The sequence below is a fragment of the Zalophus californianus genome, chromosome 5 (genome assembly GCF_009762305.2).
Source record: "Zalophus californianus isolate mZalCal1 chromosome 5, mZalCal1.pri.v2, whole genome shotgun sequence".
NCBI lineage: Eukaryota > Metazoa > Chordata > Mammalia > Carnivora > Otariidae > Zalophus > Zalophus californianus.
Window position 1 is genome coordinate 61,326,875 of NC_045599.1, and position 23,211 is coordinate 61,350,085.

The window sequence follows — 23,211 nt, forward strand, 5'->3', positions numbered from 1 at the left end:
TTTAACAATGTTTGTTCTTCTAATACATGAGCACCGAATGTTTTTCCATTTCTTTGTGTCCTCTTCAGTTTCTTTCATAAGTGTTCTGTAGTTTCCAGAGCATAGATCTTCTACCTGTTTGGTTAGGTTTATTCCTAGGCATCTGACAGTTTTTGGTATAATTGTAAATGGGATGGATTCCTTGATTTTTTTTTTTCTGTTGCTTCATTATTGGTGTATAGAATGAAACAGATTTCTGTACATTGATTTCTTTCTTTATTTTTAATTATTTTTTTGAGCAAGAGTGAGAATGTGTGATGGGAGAGGGAGGGGCAGAGAGAAAGGAAGAGAATATTTTTTTTTAAAGATTTTATTTATTTATTTAGAGAGTGCGAGCAGGGAGGGGGCAGAGAGACAGAGAGAGAGAGAGAGAATCCTAAGCAGGCTCCACACTGAGCACATTTCCTGACCCTGGGCTCAATTCCACTACCTTGAGATCACGACCTAAGCCGAAATCAAGAGTTGCACTCTTAACCAACTGAGCCACCCAGGTCCCCCTCTGTACATTGATTTTATATCCTGCAACTTTGCTAAATTCATGTATCAGTTCTAGCGATTTTGTGGTGGAGTATTTCAGGTTTTCTACATGGAGTATCATGTTGTCTGCAAATAGTGAAAGTTTGACATTTTCCTTGCCTATTTGGATGCCTTTTATTTCTTTTTGTTGTCTGATTGCCGAGGCTAAGACTTCCAGTACTATGTTAAATAGTAATGGTGAGAGTGGACATCCCTGTTGTGTTCCTGACTGTAGAGGAAAAAGCTCTCGGTTTTTTTTCCCATTGAGGATGAGGGTCTTTCGTATATGGCCTGTATGATGTTAAGGTATGTTCCATCTATCCCTACTTTGTTGAGGGTTTTTATCAAGAATGGATGCTGTATTTTGTTAAATGCTTTTTTTTTTCTGTGTCATTTGAGAGGATCATATGGTTCTTATCTTTTCTTTTACTAATGTGGTATATCACTTTGATTGATTTGTGAATATTGAACCACCCCTGCAGTCCAGGAATAAATCCCACTTGATCAAAGTGAATAATTCTTTTAATGTACTGTTGGATTCAATTTGCTAGTATCTTGTTGAGAATTTTTGCATCCATGTTCATCATGGTTATTGACCTGTAATTCTCCTTTTTAGTGGGGTCTTTGCCTGATTTTGGAATCAAGGTAATGCTGGCCTTATAGAATGAGTTTGGCGGTTTTCCTTCCATTTCTATTTTTTGGAACAGTTTGAGAAGAATAGGTCTTAACTCTTTAAATGTCTGGTAGAATTCCCCTGGGAAGCCATCTGGCCCTGGACTCTAGTTTGTTAGGAGATTTTTGATTACTGATTCAATTTCTTTGCTGGTTATGGGTCTGTTCAGGTTTTCTGTTTCTTCCTATTTCAGCTTTGGTAGCTTGTATGTCTAGGAATTTGTCCATTTCTTTCAGATTGCCCAGTTTGCTGGCATATAATTTTTCATAATATTCTCTTATAATTGTTTGTATTTCTGTGGTATTAGTTGTGATCTCTTCTCTTTCATTCCTGATTTTATTTATTTGGGTCCTTTCTCTTTTCTTTTTGATAAGTCTGGCTAGGTGTTTATCAATTTTATTAATTCTTTCAAAGAACCAGCTCTTAGTTTTCTTAATCTGTTCTACTGGGTTTTTTTTTTTTTCCCCTTTGGTTCTATATCATTTATTTCTGCTCTAATCTTTATTATTTCCCTTCTGCTGGCTTTAGGTTTTATTTGCTCTTCTTTTTTCTAGCTCTTTCAGGGAGTGTATTTGAGACTTTTCTTGCTTCTTGAGGTTGGCCTGAATTGCGTTACACTTCCTTCTTAGGACTGCCTTTGCTGTATCTCAAAGGTTTGGGACTGTTGTGTTTTCATTTTCATTTGCTTCATGTACTTTTTTATTTCTTCCTTAATTTCCTAGTTACCCCATTCATTCTTTACTAGGATGTTCTTTAACCTCCATGTATTTGTGGTCTTTCCAAATTTTACTTGTGGTTGACTTCAAGTTTCAGTGTTGTGGTCTGAAAATATGCATGCTATGATCTCAGTCTTTTTGTACATGTTGAGGGCTGATTTGTGACCCAGTATGTAATCTATTTTGGAGAATGTTCCGTGTGCACTCAAAAAGAATATCTGTTCTGCTGCTTTAGGATGAAATGCTCTGAATATATCTGTAGGGTACATCTGGTCCAGTGTTGTTCAAAGCCATTGTTTCCTTGTTGATCTCCTGCTTAAATGATCTGTCCGTTGCTATAAGTAGGGTGTTAAAGTCCCCTACTATTATTGTATTATTATCAATGAGTTTCTTTATATTTGTTATTTGAATTTATATTGATTCATATATTTAGATGCTCCCAAGTTGGGGGCATTAATATTTAGGTCTTCTTGATGGACAGACCCCTTAATTATGATATAATGCCCTTCTTCATCTCTTGTTACGGTCTTTGGTTTAAAATCGAGTTTGTCTGATATAAATATGGCTGCTCTGATTTTCTTTCGATGTCCATTAGTGTGATAGATGGTTCTCCATCCCCTTTACATCTTTATTTCTTTTCCCTTTCTGTAGCTGTATTCTGATTATGTTTAATGTATTTTCTTCCCATCTTGTTCCTACTTGTTCCTAACAAGTAGTTAAAGTGGTAGTTCAAACAGGAACATCATACAGCTGGATTAAAAATAAAATGAATAAGGAAATCAGGCAATGAAGAAAAACTATATGAGGCCAAGGGTATGGTTAGTGAACAGAGAACACAACACTGTGTGGTCTTCTGCAGTTCCTAGAGTCGCCCTGGTTTGGGTTCTGAAAATGATCAATTATGTGATTCATATTGAAACCTAAGAATAGACTGGTGTACAGGCACATCTTTTCTTCCTACTGGAACTTGAGAACAATTGATCCTGTGGATTCCCATAAAGGAAATGCTGTGAGTAGAAAGCTTAGAATTAACACTGGAGACCAGGGAGCTCTGTGGCATTTTTCTGAAGAGGTGAAACAAAGAAATCATAGATTTTTCTTTTATTTTGCATTGGTAAATGAGCAATATTAGTCAGTCATAAACAGGCCTAAGAAAGTCATGCATAAAACACTTCACTTCAGCGTCAGTCTGACAGGTTCAGCGTGGTGTGTGTGTGTGTGTGTGTGTGTGTGTGTGTGTGTACACGATGTCTGTAGGAGCCAAGAGTGCTGCTGTGTCTAGTCTTGAAAATTCTAATCGGCAAGGAAAAGGGAGACACTGATCTGTCTTTAATTTGAAAGATGTTTGCATGTGCTTTGCATAATGTTAACACTTAAAACAGTTGGCAAACTTGAATAAGAATTCTGTGCCAATAGTTTATACATTTTTGGCTTTTCACTTCAGGATACAACTTTGTACAACCTCATTGTGTAATACCAGCTTCATCCATTAGGTCCCTACTGAGGCCGTAGGTCTCTCTCACTACTGATCAGCTAGACATTTCAGGACACACTGTGTGGAAAATGCTAGTGACCTTTGTCCAGTTTTATTGTCATTGCAGTGCTAATGCCAGCCTTGCAATATTTCCTGGCAAGAAAACTTCAAATGATATAAAGGGAAAGAAGAGAAATAGGAACTATCCCTCAAAGTGAGCAAAACGATGAACCTCGAAGGGAAACGAATGCACTTTATTCCCCCCCACCTCCCCACCTCGATCGGCCCCAGGCTCACCTATTATTCATTAGTGCCCTCCTTTCTTCCTTCTTCCACCCTGGATCTTCTTTAGAAGTGCACATCGCAGCCCAACTTACATCTGTATTCCACCCGATGGTTGGATCTCCACAAAAATCCAGCCAGTGGCGGGCAAGGAAGGGAAGGCACAGGACCGCCCCCTGTGTTGGGGCCTCTCACCCGCCAGTGTGCACTCGGGTCACGACTGTGCAACCCAGCCGAAATGTTGCTGCACGGCCCACATCACTGGTGTCTGTTTCTGTGTGCTTAGCTTGAAAATTGCCTGCCGTGGGCTGAAAGTGCTCCCAATTTTAGCATTTGTTTTGAGCCCACATCTGCCTACTCGTCCTGAAAGCAAAGCTGTTTGCATGGAACTTGATTGAAAGTGAACATGCCAGAAGGAAATGCTGCTTCTCCCCCACCCTGCTGGCATGGTTTCTTCTCTCTGTAGCTGCCTGTTTGCTTACAGTGTTATTCTTTGCTTTCCTCTTCTTTCAGGGGATATTCAGGGCCTGACCATCTCTCTCACTGGGAAGTTTTTTGGGTTCAGTATAATTGCTGACGAAATGGTTTTTTCATTTGCCTCAGAGGACTGAATGGTTGAATCAGCCCAAGGACGTGTATTTGGTATTCTGCTTGCTCTTGCAGAGCAGATGCCTTCCATTACAGAATTTTGAGGGAGTTATTTAGAAAATAATAAAACTAACAGCTAAGCATGGATTTTTTTGTCTGTATCCCGCATCGTCGCCAACTTTACTGTAATTATGTCATTCAGGGAAAGAGCCTAACCATTTCCCTTCCCTGGCCCCTTTGTATTGCAAAAGAGCCGAATTGTGGCCTTATTTCCAAGGAAGTAAATCAATTGTGGCCATATTTCCAAGGAAGTAAATCACATGCAAGAAGTCATTAGGGATTTTAGAAGGGTTTATTGAGTAAAATCTTGAATGGAATGGCAAAGGGAGCCAAGCTGAGAGCAATCCTGCCGACAGGGGTCATGGAAAATTAGTGGAGGTGACAGAGCTGTTATGGGTTAATGAAAAGCTCTAGGAAAAAGAAATAAAAGAGTCGCTGGAAATGTATGACTTTTTGGTTGTTTTTCCGTGAAAGAACATACACATTGTTGTAGTTTTACCTGGTTAATAAGCCAGTGCGAGTGGTACAGAAACATCATCAGTAATAGCCTAATGTGACCCTAGAATGATGTGTCTTTTATTCATGGGATCTTAGATGCAGTGGAAAAGCTCAAACGATCTTAAACTTTCCCCATAGTTCGTTCTAAAAATTTCCACTTGCCTCCTGCTGATCTGTAGCTTTAGATCAGGGCTATCCAATAGAACTTTCTGGGAGGATGGAAATGCTCTATATCTCTGCCATCCTGTACCGTAGCCACCAGCCACTTTTGGTACTGAGCACTTGAAATATGGCTAGTCCAAGTCAGGAAATGAAATAGTAATTTGACTTTAGTTAATTTTAATTTAAATTTACCTAGTCACATTTGGCTAATGCTACCATTTTGGATACGGCAGCTGTAGATCCTTACTAGTCCCCAGAGCTGCTGAGGTGGGGGTGGGGGGGACACCGGTAGAGATTCAGACTTCAGTTGGTGTAAGGGGGTAACCCAAGTAAAGAATTAGTGAAGTCCGAATTTTGATCCCAGTCTGATTTACAATCTGGAAATGTCCCTCTTCCCCACAGCACAACCCCTGTTCTTTTGAACATCTGCTGTTGTGTTGGGCAGAAAAGGACTGGGTATGGTTAGCCAGGCTCAGTAGGGTCAGTGAGACAGGGTTAAAGAAGACACTGCACTGAGATTTAGCGACATTAGCACTCTGCTAGGAAATATCACTTGATTTCATATTAAAGCCCTTTAAAAATGTAGACTAATCTGAAAGTCTGTTACCCATAATAAACCTTTGTGTTTCTGTGCATACTACTGACAAGAAGGTCTTGAATTCATGGCCTGGTTGTTAAAATTCCCGATGTTTCTCAGCAGCTGTCCTAGAGTCTGCACCCGTGGACCGAGCAGGAATGGAAAGCTCTCCGGTGGCGGACAGCACGGACCTTTCACCTTGCCGGTCACCCTCCACTCCTCAGCACCTTCGTTATCGTCAGCCTGTAGGTAAGCTCAGAAGGAGCCATGGAAATATAAACGCAAAAGGTAGTTCCTTGCTTCAGAATCTTTTGCCTCTTGCACTCCCAAAATATTTTTTGGTCTCAGTTGCTAAAATTTGTTGGAAGGAAACAATGTTACTATCAAGTAGTGGAGATATGAATGATTAGAGAATATGTCATTAGTGTAACTAATACTGATTTGCCCCATCATTGCATTGCACTCTGTGTGGAGTAACATGAATCAAGAGGCTTGTCCTCAGAGGATGGCTGTTTGAAGAATCTCAGTGCTGCCTTTACCAAAATGTTCCCGGACTCTGATACCTTGTCGTGAATCCCAACGCAGTCTGTATTAAATAGGCTCATCTGGGACACCACAATTTTGGGGGGACCTTATTAAGAACACTATTTCACCTAAAATAAGGTCCAGTTGGATTAATACCCATTAGTGCAATTGCTGGGTCATAGGGTAGTTCTACATCTAACTTTTTGAGGAAACTCCATGCTGTTTTCCACAGTAGCCACACCAGTTTGCATCCCCACCAACAGTGTAAGAGGGATCCCATTTCTCCACATCCTCACCACCATGTGATTTCACTCATATGTGGAATCTAAGAAACAAAACAGATGAACACAGGGGAAGGGAAGGAAAAATAAAATAAGCTGAAAACAGAGAGGGAGACTCTTAATTCTAAGAAACAAACTGAGGGTTGCTGGAGGGGAGGTGGGGGGTTGGGGTAATTGGATGTGGGCATTAAGGAGGACACTTGATGTAATGAGCACTGGGTGTTATATGCAACTGATTAATCACTAAATTCTACTCCTGAAACTAACACAGTATATGTTAACTAAATTGAATTTAAATAAGGAATTTAAAATAAAATAAGGTCTAGTTGCATGGGACCCCAATTATCATTATTGTTCATGTGGCAGAAACTGGTGTATTTTCTATAGTTATGAGAATTACAAAGCATTACCCATAATTTGTTTTAGAACATACCAAATGTCCTCTAATTGGAGGAAAAACCATCAGACCAAAAGGTAGAAATCTTTTATCTCCCCATTGTTCAAATAAAAAAAATCCAAATAACAGTTGTTTTTTGAAACATTTTTACAGTGGTTTACCATTAGGGTCTGCATTCAGATAACATTTTCCTACTAGAAATTAACAGACTTTAAACACTTTTTAAACCTTAGAAATATTTAAAAACAAATTAAACGGATGTGTTGTTAATCCTTACATTTTTCTTTACTAATCAAAAACAAAACACAACAGTTGTTTTTGAAATGTTTCCTTTTTTCTCCTCAAGCTAGAAAACTATTCAGATGTGAAAGCAGATTCACCCCAGGTAATCAAGTAAAATGTAAACATTTTTTGACTTTCATACTCCTGCTTTAAGTAGAACAGTTTAGCAGAAGGCTCCAAATGGCCATTTCATTTGTAGCCTTGGCCATGTGGTAATCAGCTCCAAGAGAAGCAAACCTGGGTCAGGCTGTTGTTAGAAAACTCACCCAGATGGATATCAGCCCTTGGGGAGTGGTCCGATTTCTGGCTCCTGATCAATCACAGATCTCCCTGACTTTTGGGTGGTTCTGGTAAATGAAAGCGGCGAGCAGGACTCCCCTGGCTTGTTACAGGTCTACTTTGGGGTTAGCCAGATCTCTCTACTACTCTTAGAGCTTTGGTCAGTCCAGGCCTTGGCAACTTCCTTGACCATTGCCACATGGGACAGACCCCCTCTTGAGTTCATGGTAACCTGGAAGAGTTTGGGGCCAAAACCTATGGAAGTGAAACTCTACCAAGGTGAGAAATAAATGCTATTCACTTGATCACTATTATCAGGGCTCTGCTTTATAGTCTTTTTTCATATATTTATATTCATATATAAAATTTTTAAATTTATATACGCATTATTTGGAAATCCTCATCCTGTTTGTGAATTAAGTCCTTTGTTTCTTCTCTGATGTGACTACATCCCAGAGACATAGGAACATGGGAAGGAAGCTGAAATCTGACAAAACGGAGGATCCAAATGGGAACAGTGTCACACATTTTCTTGCCATTTAGCTGAAATTTTGCCTATTCATCTGTCTACTTGCCACCTCGTTCCACAAATATTTAAAGGCTACTGCTAGAGGAGAGGGTAGAGCTGTTCTGTGCTTTCTACTTGGGTGTATTAAGGAGCTCTTTGCCTGGCCTCATATTTATTTATTTTAAGCATGACTAGATCACTTTAGGGGCAAACTAATAAAAACCCTTCAGGTCAGAGTCACAGTGAGTTATTTTCACTAAAAGCCTGAATGAGGAAAAAAGTGAGGTTGGCATCAGCATTATCAGATGCTGTGCGTAAAATGTCTGAGGAGGGAAGGGGCTGCAAAACAGTGCTCAGAGCATCCTTTTGATTTTATAATGCATCCTCACTTTAGAGGTGTTTTGAGCAGAAAATTCTATCGGTAGTATGATGTAGGAAATTTTTTAAAAACTATTTTTTATATTGAGATATAATTCAAATATCATAAAGTTCACCCTTCTCAGGTATACAGTTCGGTGACTTTTATATGTTCACAAGATCGGGCAGCCATCACCACTGTCTCACTCTAGAGCATCTTTATTACCCTAAAAAGAAACCCTGTACCCATTAGCAGTCACCCCCCATTCCCACCCCCCACCCCCCCTGCCCCCAGCCTCTGGCAACCACCAATCTACTTTCGGTCTCTGGGAATTTACCTCTCCCAGACATTTCATATGCATAGAATCATATAATACATGCCTTTTTGTGACTGACTTCTTTCGCTTAGCATAATGTTGTCAGGGATCATTCATGTTGTGGTAGGTATCAGTCCTTCATTCCTTTTGTGGCTAAATAATATTCCCTTGTATCGCTCTACCACATCTGGTTTATCCATTCCATGGCTGATGGACATGTGGGTGTTTGTACTGTTTTGGTTGTTGTGAGTAATATGTGTAATGCTGCTAGGGATATTCATGTACTAGTTTTCGCGTGGATATGCTTTCAGTTCTCTTGGGTATACACTTAGAGTGGATTACTGATGTTTAACAAAAACAATACAGGGTGTCTGGCCCAACCCTTCATCCAGTGCAGGAATGAAAATGAGAATTTTCATTACAGAATATTACCCATCTGCCTCACCATGCCATTTCCATTCTTCTGCCTAACCAGGACAGACGGCTGACAACTCCCACTGCTCTGTTTCGCCGGCGTCTGCTTTTGCCATTGCCACAGCAGCGGCAGGACACGGAAGTCCACCAGGTGAGTGTGGCTGAGCAGCCATGTACAGACTGACGGGAACGTATACTAAATCAGTGGCGCTTGCCTGCCGGTGTTGGTGAGATACTGGGCAGCTCACTAAGAAGGCAGACTCCCAGCTCCCATTCTAAGTCAGCGTGTCAGATGGCCTTTGATTTACTTATTATTTATTTATGTACTAACTTATTTTTAATTTTGTTATTTGAGTATAGTTGACACACACTTTGACGCTAGTTCCGGGTGTGCAGCTGAGTGATTCAACATCTCTGTACGTTATGCTGTGCCCACCACAAATGTAGCTACCATATTATTGACTATATTCCCTACATCGTGCTTTTTATCCCCCTAACTTATTCATTTCATAGCCAGAAGCCTGTATCTCCCACTGTCCTTCACCTGTACACTGTCTCTAAATAAGCACCTTCAGGTGAGTCTTATACTGGTATTGTGTGGGTGATACTTTGAAGAACTTCTGTATCACAGAAGGGTGTGATATTTCTCCCATGTTGTTTTATGGAGTTCTCTAACCTTTTTAGCCAGATTACCAGGAACAGATGTTTCCTTTATAATTGAGTAAAATGGTAAAAGCATATACAAGGCGGTTGGGATGGCTTATGGAGGGAAGGAGGGTGGAGGGACTGTTGCTTAACAAATCTGTATGTGGTTTAAACAACTTTGTTGCTCTGGGGGTCTTCACCTAAACTAACCCCATGGGTTCAGATCATCACGCTTTGTAGAACCATGAGTGAGGGTGTATTTTGTTAATTAGCCATTGTTCACTTACCACAAAAGAGTCCATTTCCAAAGCCTATGAACCTGTATTCAACAATAGTAACTAGTAGTACTATCTGTGTGAATTCTTTCTAAATTGAACACGAACTACCATAGGAATTATACATATATATATGTATATATCCCATCTGAGTGGAACTCTTTGCAGATTAACCACATTCCACCTCCAGTATTTTGTCACACATGATGCATTGGACGTAGTCAGGAAAATTGGGGTATATTTGCTCTAACTATTCTCAAAACCTTCCCCCCAAATTCCCATCAACATAACACAGAACAGCCTATAACAGTAATAGCATTGATGTCTTGTCAATCCAGTTGACTTCTGTTGTCGACTCCACTCATAATAACGAACATCTCTTTGGTGAAATGATGAAGGAGTCTTCATTCCGCTCTCAGCAGAATTGGCAACCAACTGATTTTTTGAGGTCCTCTCCTCCTGTCTTTCGTTCTCACAAGTCAATCCATCTTTGGAAAAAGTAACGTACAGAACTTCCTCATAGGTTTTATCATTTAAATATGGTTCATGAGGAAAAAGAGTTTTTATGTTAATTCTCCATGAGCCTATTTCCGCATTTGCTGGAGGCTGGGGAGGGCGAAGGTCCTTCTTTTTCACCTGGGATTGCAGCAAAGTTCTGATGAGCTTTAGAGAAGGGCATCTGACTTTGGCTTGTGCATGCATAATGGGCCAGAGGATAAAGGAACCAAAACAGCCAAGTCTTCCGCACCATTGGAACACTGCTGTTTCTGCTGCCTTTCTTCTTACTTCTCCGCTGCTACTGAAATAGCTTAGGAAGAAGGCTCCCTTCACTGAGCCAGCTGAGGAGGGGTGGATGGTGATTGCCCATAGCCAGTGCGGCGAGGGAGGGGCAGGGTCGCCTGATCCTGAACCAGCACACTGTTTTTTTATGACCATGCTGCTGGTGTTGCCTGGAATGTGGTCTGGTGCCACCTGATTCCATTTTAGAAGTCAGGGAAATAAGGGATTGGATTTGGCGGTGGCTGTGGCCCTGCTGTAAGGGTGGCAGGTTGCACATGGGTCAGTTGCAGTGGCTAGTGGTGGTAAGAAAGGGGGTTTATTTTGGAGTGGGGGCCAGTATATTCCTGGCCATATGGTATGCAGATTGGGCTTCCATGTTTCAGGCTTTCTTCAGGTTCCCTCCTGCTTTATCCTCTCCCACTCCTACCCCCATCTAAATACACAGGAGTCTGGCAGCTCTGGGTTAGACCAGTCAATTAATAAGTATGTTTTCAAATATTCACTCCAGGCATTTGCATGTTAAGCCATTTCTCTTTAATTATTGCTTGGAAGGCTTTGCTACTTCATTAAAAGGAACTTCAAATTTAGCAAGAAAGTGGACAAAGTTTTCTTTGTAAAGACCCCAGACAGGTTGCACCTGCTTGGCCCTGAGAGCAGAGAAAGCTGATTTTTTTTTTTTTTTTGTGGAAGGTGGCCTGGTGATCCACTCTCCAGCGTCTGGGCCTGCCTAATTTCCACACACCCTGGAAAAGCCTGGATTTTCCCCCCACTAGTTTCTTTTAGGACCTAGAGCCCAGCCCTTTCCAAAGATAGGCAGGTCTCTCCTTCCATATCATGTTCCCTTTGCCTCTATTGGAGGTTCCTCATTGGAGATGAAGGAAGGCCTAATTCTGTGGGTATGATTGCAACCCTAAAGCAATCCTTGTTAACTTCACATTATGAAGATTTAACAGTGTATTTAGTACTTGCCTTCTGATTGGCAGCCAAGTTGCATTGGGCCCACTTATATAGTAAGATACAGAATTTGGGAGCCTAACACTTACACAACTGCCTCAAAGAAAAAACATACAAATCACAAATACAAACCTTTAGGATAGCTCCCAGGGCTTTGGAAGAAGCCCATACACAGTGAGAGGCTCTGAAGCTTAAGTGTCATTGGCTTCCTACTAAATAAGCTTGTGAGTCCAGTCCAGATCATTCTTGAAATTGCAGTAGCTATAGGAAATTTTGTTAGTTGGAGAGTGGGGGGTGGGACCAGTCATCATCATCAGTCAATCAAGTGCCCTTTCCTGTAGTGGAGCTTTAACTCTATACAAGACCGAGATGAAGGATGATTAGCAAGGTCTTGCCTGTCACTACACTGGTTGCAGTGCATTTTTAAGCATCTGCTCAAATTTGGAAGCTCTGCATTAAAGTAGAAATTAAAATGTGTGCATTTCAGAGGGTTGCTGATACAGGGAATCTGCAGGTGCAGTTTGGATATATTTGTGATATGAATAGAAATGCACATGCAGTGAATACACATATCAGGGCACATCGTGATGCTCACTACACACCTGCAGCCCTAGGGTTAATTATAGAGCTTATGAAATCATCTAAAGTGAAATATGAGTGTGAGGTGGGTTATTTGTATGAGACTAAAAATAATGGCAGGGAAGTTCTACAAGCAACTCTTGGTTATCTGTGAGCAGATGATATGTTTTACCACACATAATTTACCAAGGTAAATTAACAAAATAGAGGAATGGTCGAATATACTTATGGGAAAGTTCATGGCACAGTTACAATTGCTTAGAGAAATAGTTAGTTCTTTACTGGTAAATACTTGGTACTTGTAAAGTAGATAATTCATAATCTGTTTTCTTTTCTGCCAAACCACTCAAGCCTGTGTAGGCAATGATAGATCTGAACTTGGTGTGAATTTGGCTTGGACCAGTTTTTAAAAATCTTGGTACCTGGCCCCATCCCCAGAAATTCTGACTTGATTGGTCTGGGTACATCCTGGGCATCAGCATTTTTTAAATTTCCCCAGGTGGTCCTAGTGGGGAGCCACGCCGGGGAACTGCTGGACTCTGGAGGAGGTGTGTTTGTTCTTTCTCTGGTTGCAGCTTTCCCAGTTTATCTCATGGAAGCTCTGACCCCCCCTAGAATACATTATTTTCTCCTTGGATAAGACAGGAGTGGGAGGGATGCTCTTCCTCAAGCTGGGTAAGGCTTAGGCATTCTTTTCCCCTGCAGTGTAGACCTTTTTACGGAGAAGGCTCTGGGCATATTTCACAACGGTGCTCTTCCCCCTTCCCTGCAAGAACCAGAAGTATTGTGGGGATCCCCTACAAAGGCATTCCTCAGCAGTTCCCACGGTAATGCTGGTCCACATGCAGCCTCTAGCAGTTGGTCAAAATGACCATTCAGGGCTGCTGCCAGTTCCTGGCTCCAGCAACTTCTGCTCCCGATAAGCAGATACCAGCTGTGTCTCTCAGAATGTACCGGTCCCTCCAGATTTGGGGATGGTCATTTGTCCTGCAACCTCAATTTTCTGATGTGTCCAAGAAAAGTCATTGGTTTTCAGGTTGTCCACGTTTTATTTGTTGTAAAGACCAAATGTGTCAGCTTCTAAGTTCTTTACATGTCAGAGCTGAAATTGGAAGTCTCCCTTGGAATTTTTATAGTGATCCTATTGATTCCATAGGTCGATTTGGGGAGAATTGTCAATCTTAACAATATTTAGTCTTTTAATCTATGAATGTGGAATGTCTTTTTATGTATTTAGCTCTGTGCTCATTTCAGCAATGTTTTTTTATTTCTCAGCATGCAAGTCTTACATTTGTTTTGTTGCATTTATTCCTAAATATAAATGACTCTTTTTTGATTTGTCATCCTGACCTGTCTGACCTCCTTCACCACTGGAGGTATCCCAGTTTGGGACCTATTTTCCATTATTTTTTTTTTTAAGTAAAAAACATTTTTTCATTATTTCACCAAAGATAGATAGTTGAAGGTTTTGGGGATAGAATGTATCTAATTTATATTTTTAAGTAAAACATTATTATCACTATTATTAATGAAAAATGAAGAGCTTTGGTAAATCAAATTTAAATTAGCAATGATTCCAAGTCTTATTTTTAAACACACTCTCTCTCTCTCTCTCTCTCTCTCTCTCTCTCTCTCTCTCTCTCTCTCTGCCCGGAATAAGAATTTTGGACCTGGGAAGTTACATCTTTAACTGTACCAGCCTGCACAGCAGCTAGGAATGTTCGTGTCAGGTGGTCACTGCATTCTTTTCCTGGGAAGGAGCCCGGCAGTAAGCTAGGTCACATGGAACACCTCTTCTGCTCATCATATGTCTTTCATATGCTTTCAAGCAGACCCAGAGCCTTGTTCCAGCTAGCCTGGGCACCCTCTCTCCTGACCATGTTGCATTGCCAAGTTCACTTTCTTTGTGCTGCCCTCTCCAGGAGACCCTTCTCCTCTATTACCATCTCTCCTCAGCAAAGGTACAATATAGTTGATTGTGCTTGTTCACGTCTCTGATTCACTCCCATCGCTTAACTGCTACTTGATTGCATTTCAGTTTCCTCCATTTTAGGGCCGGGCAGGTAACTGAAGGAAGGGCTGGAGAGCTGATGCCGTGTGTAAGAGGGCTCCCCTTTACCAGCTCCCCCTGATTTCGCCACAACGGATCACAGATGAGGGCTGTCAGATCTGTCTTCTTTCTTTCTTTTCTATTTGAAAGGAAAGCCAGAAAGCTGGATATTTATGTGAAATCTGTCTTTAAACGCTAGCAATGAATCCATACTCTTTAAAAATACCATCCAGGTCAAACAAAATACTTCTGGGGACCACATTTGGCTGTGAACCACCAATGTGTGACCTCAGATTTCCTGTAATCACTTGCATCTGGAGGGTAGGTTGATACAGATGAGATTTCCTGAGACAGGCCTACATCCTAGCAATAGATTCCTGATGGCCATAGTGCCCTCCCCTGATTGTTTCCTATTCCTTTGGCCAAGCTGTTCTACAGGAAGTCCATCTCTTCTCCTCCACTTGACCACTTTTGCTGGTGGTCTACTTTACCCCTCCACTGGGTAATCTTATCTGAAAGATCTGGAGGCTGCCTCATCATCACCCCCTCACCGTGGAAGTAATAGCAGGGACCATTCTTCTCATCCTGTTTTATAGATTCTGAAGCAAGTGTGAGAGCCAGAGCAGTGGAGGGCCTGGCCCTGGTTCTTGCAGTTACTGAGAATGAGGCTCATTCAGATCTGTCTACCACCAAGTTCCTGCTCTCTTTGCCCCAGTGGTACCTCTAATCCCGCATGGACTTCAGAAAGAACAAGATCTTGGGAAACTGGAATTACTTAACGTTGTTACTGACTCTTGATCCTGTCTTTGTCTGCAACACACCCATTTCCTTCATCTTCTTCCCACTGATAGGTCCACTTGGCATTTACCTGACAGGTACAGCGGCTGGTGACCCCAGAGAGATGAGCCCCGGTGAAATCAGTCACTGTGGGTAGATTCTTATTTGGCTAGCAGTTGGTATTGAGGATCTGTGATTTCTTTCACCACACTGCAGAAATGAGGGCCTTAAGTACAATGATATAATTTGGTCAGAGGAAGCATTTATCTCCAATTGAGAATTGGATTAAATCTCCAAGCGGTTATCCAATTGAGAATTGGATTAAATTTTCAGTAGGATATTGGTTACCATGAATTAAATTAATGTCACATATACCCTGCTGTCTGCAGTCTCTTTCAGGATTTGTGAGAATACTCAGCTCTGTTTAAATGGCTTATCTATTTATTGAGTGAACTTATAAGAAAGGCACAGAATGTGGGCTTTTTCCAATGTCTATTTCACAAGGTAAAACTAACTTCAGGCAGGAATCACAGATTCATTTTCTGTTTCAAACTCAGAAAGTTAATACTATGTCGATATTTCATTGCAGTGATTCTCAATGGTATGTAGCTGGGGTGGAATGAGAATAGTCAGGGACTTCTTCAAAATGCCCTTATCTGGGGTGCCTGGATGGCTCAGTTGTTAAGCGTCTGCCTTTGGCTCCGGTCATGATCCCAGGGTCCTGGGATCAAGCCCTGCGTCGCGCTCCTGCTCAGTGGGAAGCCTTCTCCGTCTCCCACTCCCCCTGCTTGTGTTCCCTCTCTCGCTGTCTCTCTCTCTCTGTCAAATAAATAAATAAAAATCTTAAAAAAAAAAAAAAAAATGCCCTTATCCCCCTGAGGATTCTGATCAGCTTCCTCCCAGAGGCAGGCACTCCAAAACAGAGAGATGGTTATTGATGGAAATGTGTTGCCATGTGAATTGTGTGAAAACAGAAATAAGGCTAAGAATCACTGCTCCACTATCTGCCATCCTTGGAAAGACTGTGCTCACTTTCTCCGTCTAATTCTCTTATTTCCCAGTGTCCTATTTCCTGGTAATCAGGACATCAAAGGAATGAGGCTGTCTAACCCAAGTTAGCAACGGTGTTGAGAATTCTAAGGTTAAAATGCTGGCTGCATGTAGTTTTTCTTATTTGGGGCTCTCACCATCTTTTAATTTTCTGTGCAATACCCCTTATCTTAGTTCTTACGTATCTCCCCCTTCCCTGTGTCCTACTGTCTTCTTTCCTTGGTATGTTCTCACCTCTTGGAGTTCTGCACTATTTCAAGGAGGTATGTTCTATTGCCAGGACTGGCTGCATTCTTTGTAGAGCCCAGTGTAATAAGAAAGTGCTGGTCCCCTTGTTTAAAAAATTTTGAAGAATTTCAAGACAGTGAGAGTTGAGCATTAAACCAAGTGTGGGCCCTTCTAAGCTTGGGGCACAGTGTAATACAGGTTGCACACATGAAGCCAGCCTTGCATCTTGCAGTTCTGTCAGGAGTGTGACAGTTTTGTAATGCTCAGGATATGCCCTTTAGTGCATTTCCAGGATTATATCCTGGTTCTGCAGAACTTTTCCATGGTGAGAAAAATGGTAATAGAAAACAATCCCATTTATTTTGAAAGTGAAAAATCTTAGGCTGGAGGAGACTAATTAGAGAAAGGGAAAAAGGAGGGGTGCCTGGGTGGCTCAGTCGGTTAAGCAGCTGCCTTCAGCTTAGGTCATGATCTCAGGGTCCTGGGATCAAGCCCCATGTGGGGCTCCCTGCTCAGTGGGGAGTCTGTTTCTCCCTCTTCCCCTGCCCCTCCCCCAACTCGTACGTGCGCTCTCTCTCTCTCAAATAAAATAAAATCTTAAAAAAAAAAAGAGAAAAAAATCAACCTAGGACTCCTGATTCTCTGAAGAGACTACATATTTTAAAATATTAGCATACAATACTTTCAATAATGAAAGAACCATAAGCTCTGATGAGTCAGAAATAATTTCACTAATGATGACTCCGTGATCATAAAACAAAAATAATCCTCAAAAAACAATAATCTCATATAAGACTAAAAATCTTTGTGCTTTCCTGGACTTTTTGGTTTTTTGAACTTTCATAATAAATGCAATAAGGCAAATAAGCAATAATAGGCATGTCAACATTACAAAAAACTGGAAATCATTACTCTGTAAAGTTAGGGGTAGTAGATAGCCCCAACAGTATGTAATGAAAAATGAAATTTCTCAGTGAATTTTCTACTGGGAGGAATAATCAGTGAACTATTGTGGTTATGTAGCATTGCATCAAGCTCCATGCATTAAACAGGATGAGATAAGCTTTTAGTCACAACATTTCTCAAAGTAGTTTATCAAAGATTAAGTGTGGTAATAGAAATAGTCTGTAGAAATGTACTGCTTTTGGGGCACCTGGGTGGCTCAGTCGATTAAGTGGCCAACTCTTGATTTCAGCTCAGGTCATGATCTCAAGGTTGTGGGATCAAGCCCTGCGGTGGGCTCCATGCTCAGCGGGGAGTCTGCTTGGAGATTCTCTCCCTCTGCCCCTCCCCAGTCTCTCTCTTTCTCAAATAAATAAATTATATAATTTTAAAAATTTAAAGGAAATGAACTGCTTTTGCACAATGATGCAAGTCAGTACAGGTGAACTGAATCTTAAAGTTTCTAAAGTCTATGGTAAAGGAAGAATGGGCTTTTCATCTGCCAGGAACATCCCCTGAGAGCACATGTCCTCCATGTGTCCTTAACTTTATGGAGCCAACAGTGTCTGGTTCAGGTTGTTTCTCTTACCAGCATTTGTAACCTGTGGCTTCACAAGTGCTGGGAAGACCTGAAGAGGCAACTTGACAGCATGTAATTAGCCTATTTTATCGATTGTGAATACATCAGAATTGTGGATGGCTTTTGCAGAGGGTCTCCCAAAGTGACACCCACATCATGTAAACCCTACCTTATACTGCCCTGTTGGGTATTCTGTATACAAATTGAGTGGTTGCCCTTATTATCAACATGACAATAGCAACAACAAGGTTATATAATTTGATTGAGTATACTATATACCAAGCACTATTCTAAGCTTTACATATGTTAACTGAGATGTGAAATAGTTACTAGTATTATATTCTCTTATATCCTCAATAGAGGATATTGAGATACAGAGAATTAAGCAAATTGTCTAAGATCACATAGGTAGTAAGTGACAGCTTTGAATCCTGTCACCTGGCTAATGAACAGAGGATGTACAGGAACTATTACCAATCCAAACCTCTACCTACTTGTCGAAATAGAGTAAAATAGTAGTATTGTGATGTGATGTGTTGTGTGTGTGTGTGTGTGTGTGTGTGTGTTTTAAATGAATGTAACAAATAGTCATGGGGGGGCTAACTAGCATATATAGTGCACGGCTGGAACTTCATTCTTTGGGTTTCTGCAATGCCACCATTTTGTTTGGAGAAAGACATGAACATTTCTCTTCAGTGGTCTGGTGGTTTTAAAAATATGCCCCCAAATGCTTTCATACTCTTTCCTTCAAGAGGTGGAGCTTGATTTCCTTTCCTTTTTGTGTGGGTAGCAATTAGTAACTTGCTTTTAACAAATAAAATTAAGCAAAAGTGATCACGTATGACTTTGACACCTAAGTCATCAGAAGGCACACTGGCCTCCGTCTTGGTCAGTCTCTCTCAGATCACTTGTTCTGGGGGAAACAAGTTTCCATGTCACGAGGAGAGGCCCATGAGGCTAGCAACAAACTAGAAAGTAGGCCCATGGCCGACAGCCTGATGAGTGAGCTTGGACATGGATTTTCCAGCTCTAGTCGAGCCTTCAGATGACTGTAACCCTAGTGGGTATCTGGATACAACCTCATGAGAACATGAGCCATAGTCACCCTGCTGACCTGCTTCCAAAACCTTGTCCTGAAGAAACTATCCGACTGGAAATGTGTTTGGAGTCTCTAAGTTGAAGGGTAATTAGTTATGCAGCAAAAGATAACTACTACTGGTAGTGTCATGGTAACCAATAAAGCTCTGGCCAAATTATTCATAATCAAATTGAGCTTAAGGAGCATATTTTCATTTTGGAAAGAGAGGCATGTCTGGACTATTTCCTGTGGGAGAGAGCCCCCTGGGCATATTCCCTACCAAATATTTTGAAGTTGGGGAATGTATCTAAAATTAACATGTCACTTAAATCTACCTTATATTTCAAGATCTCTAAATAGTCTTTCTCTTCTCCCTTCACCTGTAGTGCTCTGAATTGAACAGACTGATTTTTCAACTCTTTGAGAGCTGAGAGCAGTTTGATTTTAACAACTGTTGCTTAGCAATAGGCGCTAGAGTGGCCTCCCTGTGTAGCCGTTGTCTGTCTGTGATGCTGAATTCAAAATTGTAATTATCGTTCTAAGATGAAATTGAAGCTGGCCTTTGTGACACATTACACTTACCAGGGCATCTCAGCTACCCAGGGAATTGCATGGTCCCCGTTTGAAGGCCCTCTGTGGGAGAGCTGGTCTCTTGGAATTATGGGGCATTTAGAAGTCAAAGACAAAGCTCTGAAAAAGCTAGCAAACTCCTCATTGGTAGGTGGTTTGTGTTCCCTGTATGCTGACTTTGGACCTTGATTCTGGACCCAAAACTTGGCTCTTGAAATGCTGTGACTAGAAACTGGGCCATTGATGTTAAGGAAGGGACAATGCAGGGATGGGGTTTCCGAACAAATTTTGGTGAGTAGGAGAGGGTGAGAAGTCTAGTTGCCATGTTTTTATCGCCCGGCCCTGATGGAAAAGGCTCCGGGAAATGTCAGCTGCTTTAAAGTTTTAAACCAAAGGTCTAAATCCGATTGTTCATCAGAAAGTTTGGTATCAAGATTCAGAAATCTCTGCCTGGCTTAAAAGCACTATTCTTTCCCAGTCTTTGGATTAAATGATGAACAAGTTTATTTGATTTTGTTTCATCTTCCATTAGTTCTAGAGGTCTTTTTGTGTGTGACCGGTGCCAAACCAGGTACTATGGAAAGATAAAAATGAAATATGAGGCATTGCCTGTACTCTCTAAGAACTGACAATCCAGTTGAGGAGGTTATATGAATAGGCATAAAGTCTCAAATGATCAAGATGGGAACAACAGGTTACTGATAATAAGCAGTATAACTATTGGCCATGTTGTAAAACTTTGGACTTGAAAACCAAGAGAAAATGTCACATTAACAAAATAACAAGGCTTCAATGCATGACCCTGAAAAAAAAGGTTAATATAGTTTCAAAGTATTTCATGCACCCTTCTAATTAGTCAGCTTTCTCTGAAAATAGGGTGGTTTTTTTTTTTTAACTTTGAGACAGTTTTTTCCTCTGGATCTGCAATTACTCTTTATGGGCACATGGTCCCTGGTATGTATGATAGTCTTGGGAATTAGCTGGTGTTAGATTAAGCAGAGGCAGTGTCTCTCATATTGGACTAAATTAATATTGCCACGATTTCTACACAGGCATCATGATGAGAAGTGTAAGAAGACTTACACTGAAACAAATGATATTTCAGTGGCTTCAAAAATGAGGAGCCATAAACTTGTAGAAAACCCCAAATAGACTCGTCGAAATAGAGTAAAATAGTGGTATTGTGATGTGATGTGATATGTGTGTGTGTGTGTGTGTGTGTGTTTTAAATAAATGTAACAAATAGTCATGGGGGGCTGTCTCCTCCTTCAGGTATTATTGGATCACCAGCTGTAAAAACTCTGAGGGTAGATGTTTAAATATGTTTTAACATTTGAGTGGCAACATTGCAGGTGTTACCTGGCTCTAATCCTCCTCTTTACAGTCTTTTCTTTGTCTTGCTTCTAATTTTCAAGATCCTGTACACAATTCAGAATTAATTCAAAGCAGTAGTAGAACATCTTAGCCGGGATAAACCTTCACCTGGCAAATAATGTTATGCCACCAGAGCCGGTTTTCTTGATTCCTGCAGATTGGGCATTAAAACAAACCACAGTTCCCTCTAGAGGCAGGCACCCAAAAGCAAACAGTCTTAGCAAAGGCTGGTGTCTCCTGCCTCCTGCTTACCTTCCTCAATGCAGGGTTAAAGATTGGTCAGGGATGTTCTCATTCCCCTTTTTCATTCCTAGCATTATGGATTTATGAAGACCTAATCCTATACCTTATGTTTGTAAACTGCCTTATGATTTCAAAGCCCTTTAATAAGTAATGGCAAGTGTGGCCACCATAGCAAGCCTGGGAAGTAGGAAGGCACGTATTACTTCCTCTTCTGTGTATAAAGAAATAGGCTGAACAAGGTAAAGGGATCTACAAATTCTAGAAATTGGACTCGAGTCCAGATCTCTGGGCTCCTAATCCAGTGCGCATTCTATTAAACCCAGTTACTTTTGTAAAGTGGTGTTTCAGAACCTTATACCGCTGATATTTCAAGAGACAGTTGAGCAATGAATTGGTAGGCAGTAAATTTGTATCCAGTTCATTAATTGGCCTCCAGTGATTTTAATTCAAGTTCTTCAATAGGAATTTCCACTTTCTTCCCTCCCAGATCCGGTCACTTTCTGTACAAGAGGACGTTTCAAGGACCACCTTTTATTCCTGGTGTCCTGTGAGTGTTTCACTGTTTGTGTTTAATTTCCCAGCAGGGCTCAGGACCCAGCACCAAAGCATTCCTGAGGAGGGCAGTTGGATACTGACTGGCACACAGGAAGACATGTTTGGGGGGTTTGAACATATTTTTTGTTCTCCTAAACATTTCTTCAGAGAAACATCAAGGCCAGTGGAAGAAACCCCTGAACTCACCAGCCAGATTTTACTTATTTACTTTGTCATTTTAAAATCCGCCTACTGTGCATTTCTTTAAAATATACTCTGCCATTCAGCTACCTTTGATGATGACTTAGAGATAGATGCCTCTCATTTTTAAAGATTGGCTGCCCTGCCATTTTGAAAGTTTTCAACAGCTGCATTAAGATATACTTCGTATACCACATAACTCTCCCATTTAAAGCATAGCCTTAGTATCACCCTGCAATCCTTAGTGGACTTCCAGTGTTGGTTCTGAAAACACTCAGGCTGCCAACTGTGGAAGGCGGTTCAGGTGAGATCTGTGACGGACTCAGGGTGTCTGCTCTGCTCCTGGCACCACACGGTGGGTGGAGGACGCAGGTAAGAAGCCCCTTGCCCTCTCAGGAGTTAATGGTTCATCCTGAGGATTTGACCTTCCGTTCTTCCTTTGTGGAGGGTGGGAAATAGAGGCTGTGTGCCTTTTCTCAAGGATAGTGCTTTCTGGAAAAGCAGCCTCTGATTCGTGGTGTCTGGTGATTTGGCAGTAGAAAAAGAAGTTCTTTATCTTCAAGGAAAACGGACCGTGAGGGCCTTAAAGAGAAGGCGTATCAGTTAGGACAGTTAAGAATGAGTCTCCAAAGGGTCAAGAGTGAAAAGTGGTCAAGCGAGTGGATTTTGTCAAATAAACCTGTGTCTAAGTTCTGCTGATTGTCCAGCTGTATGATGTAGGACAGCCTCTCTGAGTCTCATTATTTTTTTTTTCATTTTAAAGTGAGGAATTTAATGATTGTATCTTCCTCACAGAGTTGTCAGGAGGATTAACTGAGATGACCCGCGGCAGTTCTCAGCTCAGCGTTTGGAACCAGCTAAGTGCTCAGTGAATATTTCCTGCTGTTACTCCTGGCTGTCTCATCCACGTGATTTATAAAGTTCTTGAGAATAGAGACCATTGTGTTTACCATCAGACCTCTAGCCCCTATCATCGTAACAGCCCAGTGTTGAACTGAAGAGAATGCATGTTGCCCAACTCATTCCCTCTGTCTCTTCCTGCCTCACTTACTGCACGCATGTGGCATGTGTACACGTGCACACATACACACAAACACACACGTGCACATTACAACCCCTACTGACTGTGATACTGGCAAGAATTAGGAACCTAACTGCAAAAGGTATCAATTGTTTGTCATCCCATGGTCATCCAATGAAAGGAGTGTTGTTTCTGGGCACAGTCAAGGGACCTAGAAATAACTGTGTTAAATCAATCTATGGTATATAGTGGTATTCACCACAGTGGATTCTTGTGTATAATGATAGGTAATTGGGGACAGAAGAGGCGAGAGTCTCGCCAGTATATTTTTATGGTAGTATTGGTAGGACCTGCTTTGGGACTGTTCTGGAAGGGGAAAAAAAAT

General features: G+C 41.2%; 1 protein-coding gene across 1 annotated transcript in view; it reads left to right on the forward strand.

Moving 5' to 3' along the window:
- The window catches only part of RASGRF2 (Ras protein specific guanine nucleotide releasing factor 2), a 230,024-nt gene that overhangs the window by 127,254 nt on the left and 79,559 nt on the right, over window positions 1-23,211 (forward strand). Inside the window, 2 exon segments of the mRNA XM_027606459.2 lie at window positions 5,709-5,834; window positions 9,007-9,096. Of these exon segments, the coding sequence (XP_027462260.2) occupies window positions 5,709-5,834; window positions 9,007-9,096 (216 nt within the window).